At 41.2% G+C, this 22,773-nt stretch overlaps 1 protein-coding gene across 2 annotated transcripts in view; it reads right to left on the bottom strand.

Moving 5' to 3' along the window:
- Positions 1 to 3,317, bottom strand: part of LOC131251703 (F-box/LRR-repeat protein 15-like) — a 41,342-nt gene extending 38,025 nt beyond the window's left edge. The window contains exon 1 of one of the 2 annotated variants that reach the window (XM_058252602.1): positions 2,817 to 3,317. In XM_058252602.1, coding sequence (XP_058108585.1) covers positions 2,817 to 3,049 — 233 coding nt within the window. In that variant the 5' untranslated portion in view covers positions 3,050 to 3,317. The remainder of the gene's footprint in view (positions 1 to 2,816) is intronic. The other variant, XM_058252601.1, reaches the window with a different exon arrangement.
- Positions 3,318 to 22,773: the final 19,456 nt, after the last annotated feature.

The raw sequence follows: 22,773 nt of genomic DNA, 5'->3' as shown, positions 1-22,773 counted from the left end.
CAACTCATTAGATTTTGGACTAACAACATTAATAAGGCAATTATATCATTAATTCAAAAAACTGCCATGTCCACTAATCATAAATCAGTAATCCCCATTACCAGATTACAAATTTACAAACAGATTCCCTGATCAAAAGAAAACTCCACCATGATACGATCAATTTTCAAATTGCCGCCATATGTATACAATATATTAATGGATGCAATAAAACTCTGCATATAAGCCACGTGCCAGCCACTCACAACACCAGGTAAGGAGGCTTGAAGTGAGCAGTCATTCGTAGAACTATTGCCAGGTAATAATGAGAATTCCATAATCAAATGATTAGCTAAGCAGGATGGAAATCCAGCTCCTAGTAGCTCAGACACGGGTATCACAGTGATAGCGATCAAGGGTAAGGGCCTCCCATCCCCAAAAGGGGGGGAAAAGAAAATGGAAAACAAGCCTGAATCGTTTTTTTCCACCCGAGAAGGTTACTTGGGCCATTCTGCACTATTAATGCTTACTAGTACTACTTGTAGAGAGAACTTAACATCCAAAATTGCCAATTTTAGTGGGAATGTCAATCTTGGTGGATGGAAATAGCCAACTTCTATGCTAATCTCACCCATTTACCTCTCCATAAAATGCTCATGCCTGCTAACTAGTAACTAAATATAAAAACATACCAAGGAAAATACAAGCAATGCAAATGTTTCTCATATCGCTGTCAAAACACACAGAGAAATGCTATGTGATGTGTTATACATAAAAGTACTATTAAGTGTGATCCCCAACATAAAAATGGTAATCGCACATGGAGATCAGGACCATTGATCTGTGGGCTGCTGGGTGCATGGACCATAGACCAAAAAGCACAACAATTTGACAATCATATCCATCAAGTCAACGTGACCTTTGCCCCCCTTAAAGTTGCAGCATTCGCCTGACTTGTTGGGAAGAATCATGTCTTCACCACAGATAATCTTTGGAAGAGGGGAATGGTTTTGCCCAATGTCTGCATCCTCTGTCTCCAAGAAGAAGAGTCTGTTAATTATCTCTTCATCCATTGCTTTTTCTCTTCGAAGATTTGAATCCGAGTGATTCAGTTGGCAGGGAGCTCCTGGGTGATGCCATAGACCATGGAAGGTCTCTTCCAAGTGTGGCATGTGGGAGATGGAGTTCTGCCAGGCAGAAAGAAGTGGCGTACTATTTTTCTCGCTATTAGAGTGTTTAGCCGAGTCCTTTGTCTGTTCAGGGATTGGGTGCCTAAGGTTGTTGAGGGCTTTCTTGAGGTTGGCTAGTCGTGGGGCTGGTTGCTGTATCGTTATGTTCTTTTAGCTTTTCTTTTCTATTGTTTGTTTTTCTTGGTGTTGTTTTGTTTGCTTATTCTTTGGTTCAATAATATTTCATCCTTAAAAAAAAAAAATCAAGTTGGACATCCATTTCTCTGATAGTTTTGAGTACTAAAATTCAATAATAATTCATCCTTAAAAAAAAAAAAAATCAAGTTGGACATCCATTTCTCTGATAGTTTTGAGTACTAAAATCTGTTCAAGTTGCTTACAGCACAACAAATCAATGGACCTGATTGTCATATACAACTACCACATGTACAGTGTAGATGTCACCATGTAGTTTCTTGCTTTTTTTCCCACAAAGTGAAGATCATTCTCTTGGTGAATGAAGTGTGAACCTCTTTTTGGCTTTGGCCCAAGTCCAAAAACGTTTTCTGGCTGGTGGAGCTTTCCAAAGAAAACCAATTGAGAGCGTATCCTCTTTTCTGGCTGGTGGAGCTTTCTTCCCGTTCACTCACTCCCCCCATTATGGAGATGGTTCAACACGCCTACCACCTACAACAATGGGATCAAAATAAATTGCCTCTTTACATTCGATGGGTATTGCATGACCAATTAATTTTCAGGGGACACCACAAGGAGCGTCCTTTTAAGCATCGGAGGGCGGAAGAGTTCTATGAGGAAAAAACTTGAATAACATTGCATTCCTTAAACTTGATACTCATAGCCACAATCATATTGCAGCAGGCAATATTGCAATCCATGATCCACAGCCACCCTCTCAGGCACATTTGGAAGAACTCAAGAATCAGGACCGAGCAGACTCAATTTCCAAAGACGATTCATCAGAAATGTTGGCAGTGTGATGGTTCATACGCATTCAGACATTGTATACATGGCATATGTGCAACTCAAAATAAACCATTCAAATCACAAGATCCACTTTATATAGATCGCATTGCTAAAATTAGATGAACTGGACAATTCGAACTAATGGGATTTGTTTATTGAACTGACCCAGTAACTATTTTCCATTTCGGCTATCCATTAGATGTCCACCAATCGACCAGTAAGGGCATCAGTCCACTCCAATTTCTTGGCTTATCACCCATCGGTGGGCGGTTGTTGAGTGCATGTGCATGAACCATCACACTTTGCCAGAGTATCAAAGTAGGCAAATTGATATTACGGTCATCTTGGAATTGTTATTTCATGGTGGAAATGCAGGAAACTGAAAACTCTCGCTTTTGGGTTTTGCTTTCCAGGCCATCACAAACACTCAACAGAGTTTAAAACCAAGTGACCCAAATGACACATTCATCCAAATGACGATTCAGGGGTACTTACCAATGCAGCAAGAAAACATCTATTCTCAAAGCGAAACACCCATGCAAGCCAGGACTAAAACCACAGAACAAGACTCCACACAATCACCCATCAAGGTTCACTTATTCACTAAACTGCCACTCAACCTGCCTATAGATGCAGAATTGCATAAGAAGAGAGAATCAAAATGAAAAAACGTCAAGAACTCACTCGAAATTGAAAAGAACCTTTGCCCTCTTATGCTGAAAATCTTCCTCTGAACCGCACCCGCTGGCCTCTCCACATTCTTGAAAGTAGCGGGAGCACCCGATCGCATGCTCGCGCTCGGCACCACCGATCTCTCCGTCATCCCCCTTCGTGCCATCCACAGCGACCGTCTTGGGAACAGGCTCCTCCCCACCGTCCGATCCCCCGCACGCGCCTTTGGGGTTCTCGTCTCCCATGCCAGAATCTCAGCCTCCTGCGCAGGACAGAAGAAGCAGTAGCCGCAGCGCCGAAAGGGTGGGATCTGTAACCCTAGATCCGAGGGATCGGAAAATCTCAACCGTACGGATCCAATGGTGAGTGCTCTGAAATCAAAACCGTGGAAATTTCTTTTTCTTGGGGGAATTTCTGATAGATTTTCCAGAGATCTGATCTACTACTCTCACTCTCCCTCTCCCCCTCTCTCACACAAGGGCTGAAATGAGCGAGGAACGGTACATAAAACGGCATGTCGGATGGGGGTGCGGCCCTGGCTAAAATGAGCGGGTGGAGGCTGTGCACTTCGTGTGCACCATAGTATGGTGCACACCACATTGATCTGGAATGTCCACCCAGTTCAAACCATATCCACGGTTGGGATTTATCAGGCGAGGATGGTTCTTGAGAAACTCGTGGATGGAACCCACAAAATTGCAGGTCCGGACTGTCAATGATATGGATCGGTCATTTTCAGCACCTTTGCCTCGATGGATTGGATGGCTCCATGGATGTTAGACTAAGCAGAGGTAGGTGGATCCCTGATTGTGGGTCCCACTTTGGTATATTTTCCTTATATCCACGCCGTCCATCCGTTTTTAAATATCATTTTAAGGCATGAGCCCAAAAATGAACCAGATCCAAATCTCATGTAGACCACACAACGGAAAAAAGTGGTGATTGACAATTGAAACTTATTGTGAGATAGAAGAGTTGCGGATAAAGCTGATATTTGTGTAGTCACTTCATCCAGGTCTTTTTGACATTATCAACAGGTTGGATTGAAAATAAAAATTCCTGTAGCCCAAGATGTTTGTAATGGTAGGTAATCAATCACCACTCTTTTCCTGTGGTGTGGTCAACCTATGACTATGATATTACTCATTTTTTTTGTTCATTTTCTAATATGATTTTTCAAAAATGATGGACGGCGTGGATGTAAATCACATGCATCATGGTGGGCCCTACAGTCAGGGATCCATAGACCTATCCACCAAAGCCGCGCCCACCGACTTCCTTTACAGGGACATCATGATATTTGTGTTATATCGACACTGTCCATTTGTTTGGCCTGCTATTCAGGACACGAGCTCAGATATGAGAGGGAGACCTAAGTGGGCCACACCGCAAAAAGAGTGAGGACACTATTGAAACCCGGCTGATGCTCTGTGGGCCCCACCATGATCTAACTTCGTTTATCCATGCTGTCCATCCATTTCAGATCATTATTTTAGGTCATGATCTAAAAAATGAAGCAGATAAAAATCTCAAGTGGACCACACCACACGAAAACAGTGGTTATTAAACGCCTACCATTAAAAACTTCCTAGGGCCGACTGTAATGTTTATTTGCAGTGAAAATTGTTGATGAGTTCATACAGATGTCTATTTTTTTAAGATAACAAAAATATCAGATCGATTCAAAACTTTTGTGGGCCCTAGAAGATTTTAACGGCGGACATTCAATCACCACTGTTCCCCGTGGTGTGGCCCAACGTACATTTGGATCTGCTTCATTTTTGGGCCCATACCCTAGAATGAACTGGAAAAATGGATGAACGGCGTGTATAAAACACATGTATCATGGTAGGGCCCATGGAGTACTGCCCAGTGTAACTATGCAATCTCCGTCCACAAAGCTTCTTGATAATGCTGATATTTGTATTTTCCCTTTGACCAGATGGAAATCACCTTAAGAAGGTTTTGGCCAGCACATAAACATATCGGTGGGCCTAACGAAGGTTTCGATCGGGGCGTGACCGTCCATTGTTTCTTTAGCTTTGGCTCACTAGAGCTTTGGATCTTCCCTTGTTTGGGCATATTTCTAAAATGAGTTATGGGCCCCACCAAGCTTGGGGCGATGGGGGATTCTTGTACGTTGCGTCTATGGTGGGGTGTGCCATATCTGAGCCACACACTCCTTACATCTGCCCTAGATTTGGACGTGGTCTGGCTACTGAGTAGTGACCCCTGTACCAGCTAGCTAGCTTGTGCTAAAGCTAAGTGGGCCCCACCATGATTTATTTGCTTTATCCACGCCGTTCATCCATTTTGCTTGTTGCCCAAAAATAATTTGGATCCAAATCTCATGTGGACCATTGTTGATGGCAAAATCTGGACCACCCTCCACTTAGCACGATGAACCTCCAAGGAACCTTGGTCACGCATAAAAGGTTAGCAAAGGAGACCCTGACTAAGCTGGGGGACCCTTCGATGCCTAAGTCGAGTCAAGGGAATCTGGGTCTAAGTTGATTGTAGAGAGAAGGTCTGGGATATTGCGCACCTGTAGCAATGAAGTCTCATTGTATTTATACCTGACTATCGGACGGTCCAGATCAGTTAATCTTGGCACGATTCACTCAATCAGTGGGATACTGTGATCGTGAAGATATGATCCATAATCCGGGAATCGTGTTGCATATCGTGCGTATATGCGAGCGAAACAATCAGTCGTGTCCGCTTAAGATAGTTTCCTAGTTTAGCACATGGAGCGTCCTTATCCCGCCTTGCATCGGCCTTGGCTCAAGATCCCTGGCCAAAAAAGCTCAGACTCCAAGCCTCGGATTTAGACCAACATAGACGTGAGCCTTCGCCATTGAGTTGTTAAACATGGATCGCGTCCCGAGTCCGAGTCGAGCCTCGGCCTGGACTCATGATGGACTTTACTTATCTGTTGAATATTCTGGAGGTCTCCCCTCCGTGCTCCAAGGCGGGCGGCGGACCTATCCTGTCGAGTTGAGTTTTCTCGTTGGACAATAGTGGGGCGGTCTGAAGTCTTCAGTCTGAACTTTGCGCCGACCGTTCCGGTCTTAGATCACACCAAACTGACTACCAACCTCGGAGCAGGAGCTCAACTGTGACCGAGCCGGGAACCTTCCTCCCCTTCAATAATATTTATCATTTCAGATTGACTCTTGTGTGTCTAATCGGATTGAGGGATGTTGGTCCTCGGAATTGTAAGGGCTCAGATCTGCGCATAACAACTATACTATAAAAATTGTGGGGATTGAATGCCTACTTTTAAAAGCTTTTAGGTTGTAAAAGCTTTGGCTAAAACTGATATCTATGTTTTACCTCTGTGTGGCTTTATTAGACTGTTTGAAGGCAAATAAACATTTCAACTAACCCTAATAGTCCACCAATTCCTTCAGTGTGGGCTGAGCCGCATTTTTTAGCTCGTGACTTAAAATATTTGGGAAAAATGATAGGCAGGGCGAATAAAATAAATACATCATAGTGGGGCCCACATAACATTGACATGAGCTAACTGGATGGTGTTAGGACCACATAACATTGTCATTAAAGTACATACATAGCTCAAGTGAACCATACCACAAAAAATAGTAGAAGTATTGATTTCCACACTGTTGAATCATTTCTAATACCCACATTGATGTTTATTTGTCATGTAACCTGTTCGTAAGATCAAACATACATAGATGAAGGGAAAACACAAATATAAGCTTGATCTAAAACTTCCGTGGCTCTCAAGAACTTTTCAACTGTAGATGTTCGATTCACACTGTTTCTGTTTGTGTGGTCCATTGAGCTTTGGATGGACTTCATGTTTAGAGTTAGGCACTACAATTATATGTTAAATTGGATACATGGAATAATAAAATGCATGAATGGCGTTGCGCCTCAAAGAGTTTACTCAGCACGCTACAAAACAAACTGCATGTTTAAAGTATTTTTCCAGCCATCCATTCATTTTGTAAATTGTGGCCTATATAATGAGTGAAACAACCTGTACAGAACATCAAAATAGTGTGACCAGCCCCCAATGGCAAAGTTTGGATATGGGCCATGTGTGCCATATTGGCATGCGTGCTTGCACGCGGATGTTTCGCCGTACACGTGGAATACCATGCCTTCTGCTGTACGGAATCATGCCTCTATGGAATGTGAAGGTCTGAAGGAACATGAAGCATATGGTACTCTTTGTGTGCAGATGGCAGATGTTACATAATTAACATTCGCATGCATCAAACTGATCATATGGCAGGCACGTGTACTGATCCATGCCGTCCAAAATCAAGTGATGAATGGATTAAATTATACTAATCAGACCTTCGCATCTGAGTTTTCCTGTAAATTTGAGCCACTAATTTTTTGATGGTGTATCTGATTGTAAATGGTTGGATGGCTATGATCATTTGATCTGTGTGTCTTTGTCTAAACCACAGCAAAATCTACGATTTGGAGGTCTGTATTCACGGTCTAGATTGATTCTGAGATTGTCCCTGCTATTTTGTACACGCGCGTGCGAGGTGGATGATACAATGGGAGCGCGGGGCACCATACTCATGCGGATAAACGTAATCTTTTGCGGTAGCACGGGCAATCTATTCTCCATGGGCGCGGATTGGGTGCTACCCCCGCGAAAACATAGCTAGAGACGGATGGCCTTGTCAGGGTCATTTCAAGGCATGAGCCCAATAACATGGTAGAGTGGACCACACCAGAGTAATGGGGATTAAACTCTAGGGCTCATAGTGATGTTTATTTACCATATAACCTGATCGCAGGGTCACGTGGACCTAGACCAAGGGACAATATGAATATCGACTTCACTCGTAACTTGGCCTTAAGGAAATTTTCAACATTAGGCTTTTAACTTGTGACGCCCTCCCGGGGTCGAAGACAGTATGGAATGAAGCCCTCAATTTTGTGAGTTTTTTCATATATCAGTTTTAGTTTTGATTTAATTTAAATATGGAGTTGACTCGGAGGTAAAGGTGTGTTTGATTTGGAGTCTTCGCTTGCCAGGATACAACTTAAGAATTTACGGTTGGCTATCACCCATGCAATCACTTGAAAGATGAGAAATCACATAATTTTTTCATCCGAGTGACTCCCACATTAGTATGTGCCATGGATTATGGAAAAATGCCTTGTTTAGATAAAAGGATGAGGTTAGCCACTATTTTTTACTCCCGTGTGATGCACGGTCTCTTCTTTCTGAGACTATACAATTTTTTGGGAGATTCGGGAGGACTTTTGGTGTCACTGTATCTAGATGTGCTTTGCAGAGATTAAAACTCCGAACAGGCCAAAAGAGAAAATAATATGGCCCTTAACCTTACCACGCATAGCTTAAAACCCCCAGTATGCAACAAGGAAACGAATTGAACTTAGCATTACTCCGTAAGGTTTAAGACCCAATGTAGATAAGTAAAATGAAAAGTAGGTAGTTAGAATTGAGAATTTTCATAAATAAATAAAAATTGTAAGTGCGTGTGTTGTTGGTGTTGCGGTATGTGCAGAGTTGAATATGGTTTGATTCAATACGTGAGAAAAAAAAGAAGCAATTAAGCATCATTTTCGATCAAAAAGTATGGATGGATATCTTGAATCCGAACCCTGCTCATTAACTTCAATATCTTCCTCGACTTTGACTTTGATTAACAAAGCGATCTGGCATGAAATAATTTCCAAAGCCAGCAGAGGGTCACATAGATATCGAATATGTGCCAAAAAAAAAAGTGTACACAGCAGTTGAGATTGGCTCTCAATAATTGGCAGAACTTTTGTGCCGCATGTAATTAGGGGTCGAGCATTGATCACTAATATTTCGGGTGTCACTTATGTTTTGCGAAAGCATGAATTGATTGTACTTTTAACTTGATATCCAAGCGATCATGGAACTAAGCTAAATAGTAAAATATACTATAAAAAAATGAATGTATTTAAAGCAAGTAACAATCCCAAAATATACAATATGCATCCATTCAGAGTATAGGGTCAACAATTAGGACCCAATATACAGTTCCAAAATAAACAGAAAGTTTGTCATGACCATAATCTATCTAACAAAAGAATATTGTCCGCCAAGTACAATTGCAAGGCCGGCCAATTACAACTGTCCATTGGAAAGTTGGAAGTAGGAAAACTCCTCCTTTGGATCCACGTACGTGTCCTCTAATGTATCTGCCTCAATAACCCATGCATCTACAGCAATGTTTGGTTGGTATTTTAAAACACCGTTGTAAAATGAGAGTGAATAATCAACTAAGTGGTTCCATTTATTCCAAGTTGCACATGTCATCAACTTAATCAGCGCAGGTAATGATAGTACAAGTAAGCAAACACTTCTTATATAATCTTGTTAGGTGTATGAATGTTGTAATGAAATAATGCACGAGCCTTACAATTCATCACTCTTTCAACAAGCGACTTCAATGCCTATTCGCAGATGCCAACACTCTTTCATCATGTGACTCCGACTCCATTCATAAACTATTCATCCTAGTGTAATATGGCTCATTGCCAGTATTACCAATAAGCGTGAATGATGTGCATGATTAGCCAAGTAGTTATTAGGTATAATCCATTCAGTATATTGGAGAAGCTATGGTACCACGATTATATCACGGGTCTCATCCAAATCATAAGGCTCGTAGCGACCGTGGCGATTACTTATCCGTCCCCCTTAATCCGTTTACAGGTTCATCACCCCATTTTATTACACATCATAAGCGGGTTACTTTCATCATTACTCAATGGTCACTACGAGGAGGCTTATCACCCCAGAGTAGGCCGATAACTCGAATACAATGTCTCATACCACCATGCTCGGATCATGAATCTTATAAGATAATAACACTAACGATTATAAGTACACTCATTCAAGAGAAACAATGGTATCTTAGATTTGTAAACACCCCACCCCAAGCCCATAAACTAATTGAATTTGAACCAATAGATAGTCAACCTAAACCCTAACCTTATAAGCTTAAACTCCAAGAACCTCAATCTTAAACCCCAACCCTAAAGGCCAAAGCCTTGCAAGAATTATAAGAAAATTGAGCTCCCTCCCTTTCTCATTTCAAGCATCCACTAAATCCATAGCATTCAAAGAGGATCAAGCATCCCTCATCATCCCTTAGGACCTTAGCCATATAGTCATCCCTCTACCAATGGAGAGTGAGAGTGAGGGATAAAGAGTCCAACCCTGATCTAGCCTAGCCTAGCTAGAAACTTGAGTTTCTTGTAACACCCAAGTCTCAATCTAAGCCACTCAATGTAGCCTTTGTGATACTACTATTCATCCAACCGTTCAAAGCTTCGATTAGATGCATCAAGTTCAAAGCATTTGAATTGTTTGGCACTCATTCCATTCTCAACCCCCTTGCTCCTCAAATACATCAACATTACATCGCGTTTCAGCATTTTCTCGTATCTAAGTAGTGGGCGTATGCTTTGCAGCTTGCCGATATAACCAGAACTAGCCCATTAGAAACTTAACCAATTAGCTGTCATTTTGTAATAAACATAAGCATTATATCGCACTCCATCATTTTCTTGTATCTAATTGGCGGACGTATGCCCTATGGCTTACCGATGTAATCAAAACTGGCCCACAATAAACTTTGTCAGTTAGCCGTCGTTTTATCGTAAGCATCAATACCACATCAAGCATCCTACATATCACATTTCTATATACTTTGCACCCTCCACTCGGTCGGTTCAAATATATGATATGTGGCTTGCCAGTATAATTGGATCATGCCCATCAAAAATTTGGATCGACTAGTCATCATTATTACTGTATTACATTTCGATCTTTTGTATATGAGAATGTATGCTCCACGGCTTGCCAATATAATCGGATCATGCCTATAAAAAATTTAAATCGATTAACCATCATCATCACTGCATTACATTTCAATCTGTTATGTGTGAAACCTAACCGCATTCTTCTAAAATTAGTCAGATCTTGTGAAGTAAATAACGTACATCTGTATGAGCAGAGTGGGGGCCTAACACCTTCCCTTTCTGTAATCGTGGTCCCTTACTCAAAATCTCTGCAATGCAAATTCAATAGTCATATTAGGGCTAAGGATATTTGGGTTCTCAATTTTGAGTGTTTCTAAATAGTCTAACCGACAGTAAATTCGAAGAAATTGATTCATGGCGACTCTGGTTAAATATAACACCCTCTTAACCCCCAAGAAAGCTCTCGAGCAAGGTAACCTATGGAAAAAGCGAGTCGATCCCCCCACCCAGGATCCTTATGGTCAACAAGATTCAATCAATCATTGTCACACATTACGAATACAATATGATCAATCATGCATTAGACTGATATGATTGACATGGGGAACCCCAACATAACCAGCATTGGGTGTAAAGCATCCCACATAGTCCAGCTATTATCGATCGTCTATGTTCAAGCCTATAGTGGCCGACCCAATGTGGGCCACCCCTTGACTAAAACATTTTATAAAATTGATTCACAATAATTACAATTCTAACCATTAGGCGATATTTAACATCTTGTAGAATAAACAAGGGGAGTCAAGCATAAATATTCGTTAACCAAAGCATTATAGGTAAACATTAAGTGACCTATCAATGTAATATATTAGTCTTCAATTCGAGCATTTCAGACATTTCATCAAACATGTTGACCACCTAAAGCAAGTAACAACAATATTTGCAATAACGAAGTGAGTCTAGCAATGTCGGCACACAAAAATCCAATTACAACATAGGTTCATTAACTGAGGTCCTTAGTGATTAATAAAAGGAAACTTATAAGAAAATGATTTGCACCTTGTGATAGTTCGCCTGACTTAGAGTACTTATAGGGTTAGGGTTTTAGACATTTCATAAAACACGTTGACTACCCAAAGCACGTAGCCACAAGATTTGTAATAACAAAGTAAGTATAGCAATGTTAGTACACAAATTTATAATTACAACATAGATTCAATAACTGAGGTCATCAAGGATTGATAGAAGAAAACCTATAAGAAAATGGTTCGCACCTTGTGATGGTTCGCCTGACTTAAAGTACTCGTATGGTTAGGGTTTTATACAAAGATCACTAAAACCCAAGCAACACATATGCTCTTGTAAGATTTAGAAAACTCAACCTAAAAAGACTTAAATTAAAAAGTGTGGTTCAATCCTTAACTCCAATCACCGATAGAAGATATCCGACGAATGATCCAGGTGCGGCTAGGGCTTTAGTTTAAAGGGAATAAGGGCTAGAGGAACACCAATCCTCAAGCACTAATCCACATTCTCTCCCTCACTCTATTTCTATTTATCTTCTCTATTTGTTCTATCTATCAACAATTTAAGGTATATTTCATATGGGAAAGAGGCCGCTCAATTTGGGTCTTTTTAGAACACCAGATATGATGCGAATGACCCAACGGGCACGTGGTAAGTATGCTAACCCTATGCGAGGTTATTTCTCATCATTGGGCCCCCCGAAAAGTGTACGGGTAAATCTACGCCATGGGATAGGTGACCCGCTTGAAGATCTACATTTGGACACAACCACCCCGATAATTGGATGTGTCGATTAATGGAGAATGTCTCAATTCAGTTCAACGATCGTCAATTGGAGCCACAACTTTACAAATATATGCAAGGTATTATCCAAAGTTAGTGTCTTAATTTTGACTGTGATCTAATGGTCCAAAACCACAACCTGTGCAATGAGTAGAGGATGCACATATAACCTAAGTTAAGGTTATTTCCTAAGCCATTCGCACATTTCACACACTTGGCTTGCAAGCCCAAGCTGGATAATCCTATACGCGATCTCAACTCAATGTTCGCGGTGGACACTGAGCTTAACAAGACGAATGCCTCTTTATAGTATCGAGTTTAGCAGACCACAAACACACTGTTTAGGACTAATTTGGTTAATCGAGGTATTTATATAATAAGTTAAACACTGATATTTCCTGTAGGTGTCAATTGGTGTTGGGATTTGCTATGTTCATGAAGCTACCCATTATTGATTAGCAAAAATGGATATTTATAATTAATCATTCTACATCTGTCAATTCTAGCATAATTAGGGCATTCAGTTGGGCCAATACGACCATCTGATGGTTCCACTCATGGACATAGTGGGGTTTTTTTAGCACAAATTTTTACAGGACGTTACATCGCGTCAATCCCTTAACACCCTTACACTCTATAGACTTTCTCTCACTCTTTCCATCTATGTTTCTTTATCTATTCCAGGGGTTATTCAAATAGGTGAGAGAGGCACATCTAACTACTTTCCTGGCGAATGAGAGCGTAACATGCGCTTTCCTGGTAAATCAGAGCGGTCCAACGCACCATTTATTAGGGTTGAAAGTCAGGCGGATTGGGTTGGGTTGGTGCTCAACCCTAGCCCAACCCAAGGTTCCTATACCTCAACCCTAACCCAACCCAACCTCGAGTTGAGAATTCTCAACCCAAGCCCAACCCAAGCGGGCTCGGTCGAGTGGATACATGCTAATATTTTCGTTATTACAATAGTCTATTATATTTCAATACATGTCTCTCTTTTTTTGTACCTGTGATTTTATTAATTATATATGTAATTATTTATTGCAAAGAACTTCATTTTTCTAAATAAATAAGCTAAAGTATAGGACAACCACTCCTTTAAAAGTCATGTTGTGTAGCACATGATCTATTTGGGAGAGAGAAATCCGGTGTATATTGTTAGCTTGAGTCATCGAAAATAACATGGACTAATGAGACCCCAACAACAATGGAATTTCTTGTGCCTTCAACACAGACGATCCACACTCAATTATGTATCAATCAGGTTCGGGTTGGGTCGGGTAACCCGAGACCTCAACCCAAGCCCAACCCAAGTTTTATTGGGTTAGTGTTTGTATAACCCAAGCCCAAGACCAAACCTGATACATCCTGCCCACACCCAACCTTATGTCGGGTCGGTCACGGGTCAGTCCGGTTGAACCTGCCCAACTTTCAGCCCTACCATTTACCCAGAACCGGTCAACCAGTTGTGATTGTGTCAACTCTTATTCCAACTTCCACCTATTCCCCCGCACGAATTAGCTAGGTTAAGTTAGCGTTCAGGTACGAAATCATGTATATTGATATGTTTGGATTGGTCGGGTGGACTATCATGGTGATTTGCTCCCCATCGTCGATGGCATTTTCATTCTTGCAGTCATGGCTCTCCATCATCCAACATATATAGATAATGACTTATCATTTCTTTGCCTAATGGTAGCCAGATATGCCCTTCGATGTGTTACATTCGGATTGTACGCGAAAGTGATTTATGAACTCCTATGATATGTATTTTCGTAAAATCTGTAGAATTGCCTAAAACACGAGAAATCATAAGATTCCTTGACCCAGGTAACTCGTTGATGAGGGTCAAATATTGCATATCAGACCCTAATTATTGTCAGATTTTACGTATATGATAATGCTTAATGGAGTATTTTAATTGTATTTTTGTTGCAGGATGAAATCAGGAGCGTTGATTGAAAAAAGATATTAAAAGCATGGATTTGACACTCTAAAGTCATCGGAGCAGGGGACGAACTCCAGAGGACTAAGACTGAAGGATTTATACACCAGGGATCCGAGGAAATAAAGTCGTTCACGTTAAAGAGGCCCGAAACTGGCGTAGAATGCAAGATTATAGGGTTTCCAATATCCGTTCGGCTCGAAACTTCATACATGGTCTGAGGGCCATAAATTAACCGTACATATCAAATTTCAGCCATCGGATCATTGTAAAAGTGGCCCAATGGACAGATCAGACCATAAACCGTCGATTTTGGGCCCACCTGATATCTGGAACTGCCTCAAATTTGGGGTCAACACCTTAACTAGGGAGACTAAGTGAATGGATGGATTGGATTGCTCATAAACATCACAGAGGACCCCACCTTGCATGATGTGGGCACCATGTACAAGTGTTCTTATATGCACTGACCTTGGACCCGTCTCTTCTTAAAAAAAGACAGCAATTTCCTTCTCAGTTGCTGCGAATGGACGAACAGGGGGTCTCTGTGTGATCCTTATGGGTCCACATGATCAGGACCATCCATACCCTCCAGAGGTGGGGAAAAACCCTCGCCTAGCTTTCTTCTTGGTCCCATGTATGCACTCAGGCAATCTTCACCGTAAATCGTAGGATGGACGGTAGCGAGCGAAATCCTGTGGGCCACATTAATATGAGCCAAAATAATCCATTCCAGAATGGTTTTCCACAAGGAGTCGAATGGACGGAATGGATTTCTCCGTATATATCAATCATGGCCCCAACAACCACGACAGAAGACGGGTGGCGAAGGCTCTGTTTCGTAATAGGGAGTTGCGATCAACCCTTGTGGCCCACCATCACGCACCAAAGGTCCAATCTGAACCGTCCATTAGGAACCCAAGGATCCTCTCGCCCAAACCTAGGTGGCAGAATGACAGAATTTAATAAATATCGGTTTTAAACCGTTTAAACAAGACAACTGACGATGAAGTAAAAAGCTCTGCGGGCCTCATCAACAGAAGATCAAAAATACACTTTCCTGACTGAAATTTCGAGGATAAGACAATGGACGGAGTGGATTTCCAGACACGTCAGCTGAAGTGGGCCCCACCAATATCTCAGCGCAAGAGGAGTGCGTAAACTATGATTATACACGTTTCGGTTTTCCACCGACTTTAACAGAAAAGGAAACATCTCTCCACCGCCCCTGGCAGCTATAAAAGTTGAAGAGAGTAAGAGCAATGGGGGTCGGTCGGAGAGATCAGATTCAAGGAGGAGGCTTGACTTGGGGAGGCCGTCAGACAGAGAGTAAGTTTCTTATTTTGTTTTACTTTATTGTCTTTTATTATGAGTTTTGAGAGATCCAGCCTTCCCATGTCAGGCTAAACCTCTTAGCTAGGGTTAAGAGGTGAAGCTTGTAGCATGATGGGAGACTTTTTGCTATGCCCTTTTGTTTAGATTGAACTGATGTTGATTTTGGTTTAATTAAGGGAATGTTTTTAGTTTTTAATGGTCTGTTGTGACTAAAATTACAATGGGTCTGCGATAGCTTTGAGCATGTTCCTTTACTTTTTATGTTTATGATGTCAGGAAGCCCTGTTGTTCACCATCGTCTCCTGGGCATGGTCGGATGACGGTACCCTTCCTAACCTTCATAGCATGTTGATTGGTTGGTAATTAGTTTAATTCTGTTGTTTGCTTTGTCTCCTAGGCATGGTTTGGTGATGGAATCCATTCTAATTCATATACCTTTCATCTCTTTAAAATTATATCAAAGGAAGTTCAATTTAATTTTCATGATTTTTGAAGCAGGCATAAGATTTCCCTGATCTCTACAAGTGGATCCTCTGAATCCCTAGTTTCTTATCTCTGATTTCTCTTAAGTTTTACATTAATCTCTCACCATTATTCATCAATTTATATTTGATTTAGATTTCATCTTAGGCTAGTTCTATTTCTACCTAGTTTCAGATAACGTATAGGTTTCAGTCCCTTGGGATTCGACCTCGGTCTTACCGAGTTTATTACTACATCACAATGCTGCACTTGGGGAGTGAACACTCGTGCGTTAGTCTGTGCCATAGATTTTAGGTAAGGGCCTTTGTTACGAAAAAGGAAGGAGTTAGACATAATTTTCTACTTATGTGATGCATTGCCTTTACGTTATGGAATTGTACGGTTTTTAGGGGAATTCGGGGAAACTTTCGACATTACTGTGTCCAGTTGTGCTTCGTAGAGATTAAGACTCCGACATACCAAGAGAGAAAATAAATGGCCCTTAGTCTTACTATGCAAGGCTTAAGACCCCGAGTAGCCAACAAGGAAACTAGTGAAAAATAGTCTTTCTCCGTATGGTTTAAGATACCGGGTTTGCAAGAAAAATGAAAAACGGGTAGTTAGAGAAGAGAAATTGCATTAAAAAAGAAGAAGAAGAAGAAGGTGAGTGCGTGTACTGTGGGTATTTTGGTATGTGTGGAATGTAACACGGGTTGATTTGAGATGTGAGAAGTAAAATAAGAAATCAGCACCCTTTTCTATCAAAAGGTATGGTTGGATGTCCCAAATTCCAACCTTACTCGTTGACTTCAATATCTTCTTTGACTTTGACTTTGATTGATAAAACGGTCTTGCAAGGAAGAATTTTCTGAGGTGGCAAAGACTTACATAAACATCGAGCGTGTGCAAATTATTTTTATTTTTATTTTTAAAGTGCACGCCGCATCTAAGACTAACTCTAAAGAATCAACATAACTTTTGTGTCGCGTCAATGTAATGCCCCAAAACCCGATACCCGAGTATGGAACTTGTATCTTAAAGTTGGGAGTGTTAACTGAATAACGAACGAATTCTCTAATTCCAACTCTATAATATGCTGGTTTTTGTACAAGTATATTACCCCTGTTGTAGAGACCTGAGTATCACACATAGGAGAACCATACGTGGATATGCTTCTAATGTTACCATGTAGTCGAATTATTATTTATACAGTTTGAGTAGCGCTCATTCATGTAGCATTTATTAGAAAAAATAACTAAGGGTAACTATCATACAAGAGAATGGTAGGGCCGATATCCAAAATGTACACTTCAAAAAGCTCCCTCAACTAGAAACTATACAAACCGCGTAATAACAAAATGTATAGGATATGCAAGCTATCAAAAGGATAAAGAATTAGTGGACTACTAGTTGAACTCATAGAGCTTAGCCGTGCTATCAAAATGATCTTCAACTCCTAACTCCTCCCTGAACTCTACTAGAGCATCCTTTAGTGGGCCCCTCCACCTCAACTACTCCTGCATCATATGGTATATGCCAAATGTGAAGGCATCGGTGGCCAACATAGTTATGAACTCCCATCGAGATTACATACGCGACATGATTGCCAAGCATAGTTTCCAAATGTGGGCGATAATTCATAGTATTCAAATCCAACATGTTCATATCAACTACAAATGAAGCATAATAACATAATAAGTATTTCACCCAACGAGTTTTTATTTAAATGCATGGATGCATGAAATGCACTCTAGACATGGGGATGCACATCCAGCTGGTAAAAAGGATGCCCAGTGAGAACTAGCAACCTGAAAAAAAACGTGCTAAGGTATGCTTAAGGAGAACTAGCCCAAGATGAACTGACTGTACATGATAATACACTACGACTCTAAAAAAAAAAACTTAAAGGTACACCTAAGAAGACCTGAGAACCTCGTGCCTTATATCGGATGTATGGAAAAATCTATGTGCCATGTATGCGTGATTAGCTCAATCATTATTAATCCAATTTATAAACAATCCCGTTATGATAGGTCCCTTCGACTAATGACCCTTATAAATTAATAGCAGCATGATAAATTAAATAATCATTTCCACCAGAGGTTTAATTAGGGACACATAAATGATTCAACCCGAAAGCCACTTAGGCAGATAAAGTTCGTCAATAGACACAACAAGGGTTCCCCCCCCTCTATAAAAATAAAAATAAAAATTTAAAAAAACACTCGATGGGCACAAAGTATTAAAAGATGGAGTTTATTGATTAGATTCAAACAACTTCCATAAGGCATGCCACTAATTCAAGGTGTACTTTCATCATTTAATAAAAGTGGACATGCAAAACACATACATATTTCATAAAAGTGGCGATCCAGGCCACGCAAACAATTTACAAGGTAGCAATGCAAACCGCATTTCTATGGATCTAAGCATATTATTGATCCAACACACGTCACTCATAGACAGCATGTTAGATTTTATATTCAAGTAAATTATGCAAAATCTCGTATGCAAACATGAATATTAAGGGGTTGGTTGATGTGATTCTATCGGTTAATCTCAACTTAATCAGTTGATTAGGGTGCTTGGTCGAAGATTTAAACTAATCAGCCACGTGCGCTAATTGGATAGTGGATATGAGGGTTCAAATTAAGTGTGGCCCAAGCAAAGTTTCATTTGGCCTGACACTAGGGACCCGATGGACGATGGATCCAATGATCCGAGCCCCATGATAGAATTGGTACGGTTTGATTTGTTTATAGCGATGTTTATGAATTTTGAGTTTTTAGCTCAATATTTTACTTGTAGTCTCTAAGTCTTTCAGGTTACAACATGCGTATGCACATGCGATCCAAGCCACGCAAACAATTTACAAGGTAGCAATGCAAACCGCATTTCTCTCTCTGTTATAGGGGTTGTTTAAATAGGTGTAACACCCCAGATTTCGAGGGCCGATGTAACGTCTCATCCAACCAGAAAAGTGTTATGAGGCATCTGCGTAAGATTTGTTGCAGGATTGTTCATTTAAACTACTCATGGTGGGGTACCACAAGTAAATTAACCTACGATTAGCCTATTAGAGTAGACCAGTGTTGTTATGATTGGACTAAGTGCGGGCCGTCAAGCCAGATGACCCGTTTATACTTAACAACAGCCCGTGCAGGCCATACAGCGGCCAAGGAAGGTCAGAAAAATTTAAAAATTTAGGAAACCGCGGATCTCACTAGGCTTGTGGTCTATCGTGGACTCTAGACTTAGTGGAAATCTAGAAATTAATTATCCGCTCCATTCCAGCGGCACTTGCCAAACGCAACTCACCTCGGGCCAGAATTAAATCTGACACTTGTAAATAAAACTGAGATTCCATGATTTCCAGCTGTCAGATCTCTTCTATATTTACGGTGAAGGTCTATCGTATTTTTCTATGCCCGTCCACAAAATTTGGGACCCGATCGTGGAACGGTGACCGTTGATCGTAAATTGGACCTGTACGATCAAACCCCACATCCGATCGTTTTCAAATTTTGCATGACCCTTCATCGGGCCATGGAGCACATACTCTATAAGTTTCATGGCCAGAGGGCTAGCAGAACAGCCCCAACAACCAGAATGGACCTCGTTGGGCCATTTAAAGATCGGAGCCGTGTGATAGAACTCAACATCCGTTTGTCCTCAAATTTTGCATGGCCCCTTATTGGGCCATGAGAAACCTACACGTCAAATTTGGTGGCCAAGGGGCTGATAGGGCCACCCCAAAGCTAAAAGGGGCCCCCGCAGGGCCATTTTGGAAAGTTGTTGGAACTTAAGGCCAAAGGGCCCAAGTCTAGGAAATAAAACTCTAGCTCATTATCTCATAACTCCCACCATTACTACCACCACCAAGGGAGTAAAGAGGGAGCAAGGAGAGAGAGAGAGAGGGTGAACCTTAGATCGAGGTGGGGCCTAAGGAAACCCAATCTTGCAACTTTCTACCTTTCTCTAAGAAAACCTCCACCACAACCGCAATGATCGCTTCCGTTGATCGCATAGGTAAATCTCTCATCCCTTTTCTTGAAACTCTTGTGTTAAGAAGGGATTGACATGAAGTTCTAACATGCAAGTGCTTACTTTAGGGATTCCGGCCGATCGACCCCAAAATCCACACTCCTAGGTTGTTTTCCAAGTCTTCAACAATCCATACATGCGGACTATTATCCTTAGGCAGCCTAGCATCAATTTTAGTATGAGGCTGATGATTTTTATTGCCTGGATGATGTATTTGGAGAACCTAGAATAATCCTAGGAAGAACCTTACTTTTGAGCTTTTTAATCAACATGGAATAGTTATGAATGTTTGTTGTCCCTCACATGATTAGTATAAATTTGATGATTACATGTTCATGTCTTGTTTGATGCTTATATGATGTACCTTATAGCATGCATGATTCATTAATTCTTGTGCAATTGGGTCCTATGAGGTGTATGAAATGCTTAGCTCTTTCTCTAAACCATACAAAACACATGCACTTTTACTTCACAACACTGTTAGCTTTGTTTGTTGTAAAATCTGATTTTTATGTTAGGACATATGGATGCATGATAATGCTTATGCTAGATGATAACCTTGATTATTGGCATGTTATGGATTACCCTCAAATCCCTAAGATGGTCAAGAAACTGAGGTGAGAGAAGGTGGCCCATTAGTAGGATTGCCTTGAGGCTAGGCTGGCGGATTTGGGCGAGTACGGATGGGCGACAGTAGTTAGACTACATGAGTCGTATGTACCCGATGTCGTCCGTCTTGTACACGCCTGGACTCGCAAGGTCTAGTTCACGTACTAACCATTCATGTTTGTTAACCATGTTTGCTTACACTTGTATGAAACCTGGAACACCCTTCAACCGTTATAGCTCATTGATAACCAAATTGAAATCGATCCACCGTTTTGTGAGCTGGGTACGGTGGAATAGGACACTGTGTCTGAGCTGTCGGCCTACGCTGGGGTGACGAGCCTCCCCGTAGTGACCGCGAGCGATCCCTTTCCTCAACACCCCCCATGTGCTTGAAGTCGGGGATGGGGAACTCGACGAGATCAAGGATTGCGAGGTCTTGGCCTCACATGTTGGGGGCCCTGGTGTAACACCCCGACTTTTCAAGACCCGAGTACATGACCCGTGTCCCGAAAACCTGAGTGTTAACCTTAAAGGATGGTCAGGTATAATATTTTTCTTTTATCAGAGTAAGCAGATGAGCGTAGAGTGGACAAGTAGCATAAAGGGAAATTTCAAATTTCATTTAGAATATACAAGTGCTGCCCAAAATGACTTATACAAACCAATGTCTCCAAAATTAACAAATACAAGAATTACATGATCTAATACATGAGAAATAATAGAAAGCATATAAATATAAGCCGCAAGATCACACAACTCCTCCAAACATACAGTCATGCATTCCTGGTGATCGTACTCTGCTCCTTATCAAGTCTGAACATGTATATCACTTAAGTCACCTGTACTACCTGTACGGTTTTATATTTGATGGATGAGTGGCCAACTCAGTGTGAATTCCCCTCAAGATTACATACCGCCGCATTAGGTAAGAAATAGTATAAAACATACAGACAACCAAAACAGAGTAAATGCAGTCTTGTTAGATGCATAGATGCATGAATGTAATGATCGACCCAGGTAAAACATCCAGACGGTCTGTACCCCGGGTAAAACATCCAGACAGGCAATGTCCCGGGAAAAACATCCGAACGGACATTGGGGTCGTCACCCAGGGATAAGACTGGTCATCAGCGCAACATTCAGCGTAATCGCAGGGCATGATAATCCGAGTCAATATCATCAACGAATGACTGGTCATAAGCGCAACATTCAGCGTAATCGCAGGGCAAAGTGATCCAAGTCAATATCGTCATCGAATGACTGGTCATAAGCGCAACATTCAGCGTAATCGCAGGGCAGAGTGATCCAAGTCATCGAAATATGCCATGTATGCATGATTAGCCAAGTCATTATTAATCCATTTACAACCAGCCAATTTAGGTAAGCTCAAAGGTCACTACGGGGAGCACATGGCCTGGCGTAGGCCGACGGCTCGGGCATAGTGTCCCATTGCCACCATCCCCGGCCCATGAGACTACCACCTTAGGATGTTTAATGGAACCTCATCGACTAGTGACCAATCACATTACAATATATGGGGCTTACCATCGCATGGTTGCACAGAATAAAACATCGAACCCATATAGGGAAATACTAGAACAAAGCCACATAGGGCGATATCAAAGTAGGCCACATAGGCGAGTATCAGAACTGTGCGATAAAAGACCATCCTTGAAGCCATTGGACACAACAACCTTAGATGATAGGCCCACATCAATGGTCCATCTAGACCACCGCTCAATAACCACCAAGTCGAAGGTCCATTACGATCACAACTTGTCAAGTTACATCCCAAGTATGGGTGTACATTCATATGTGGGAATTTCCCACTAATGTACCAGTTTAAGTTCCATAAGCAATCCACAAGCATGAACAGTTATACAGGATAATCATAAAGCATATAATACAACAATTCAATTTTCACTAGCTAACACATGTGATTATAAAGAGAGATATTAATTATGAACTTAAATAACAACTATAACTTAAGCTAATGAGAAGATGGAA

The sequence above is a fragment of the Magnolia sinica genome, chromosome 7 (assembly GCF_029962835.1).
Source record: "Magnolia sinica isolate HGM2019 chromosome 7, MsV1, whole genome shotgun sequence".
In the NCBI taxonomy this organism is placed as follows: Eukaryota; Viridiplantae; Streptophyta; class Magnoliopsida; order Magnoliales; family Magnoliaceae; genus Magnolia; species Magnolia sinica.
This window is presented reverse-complemented; position numbering and strand designations above follow the sequence as displayed.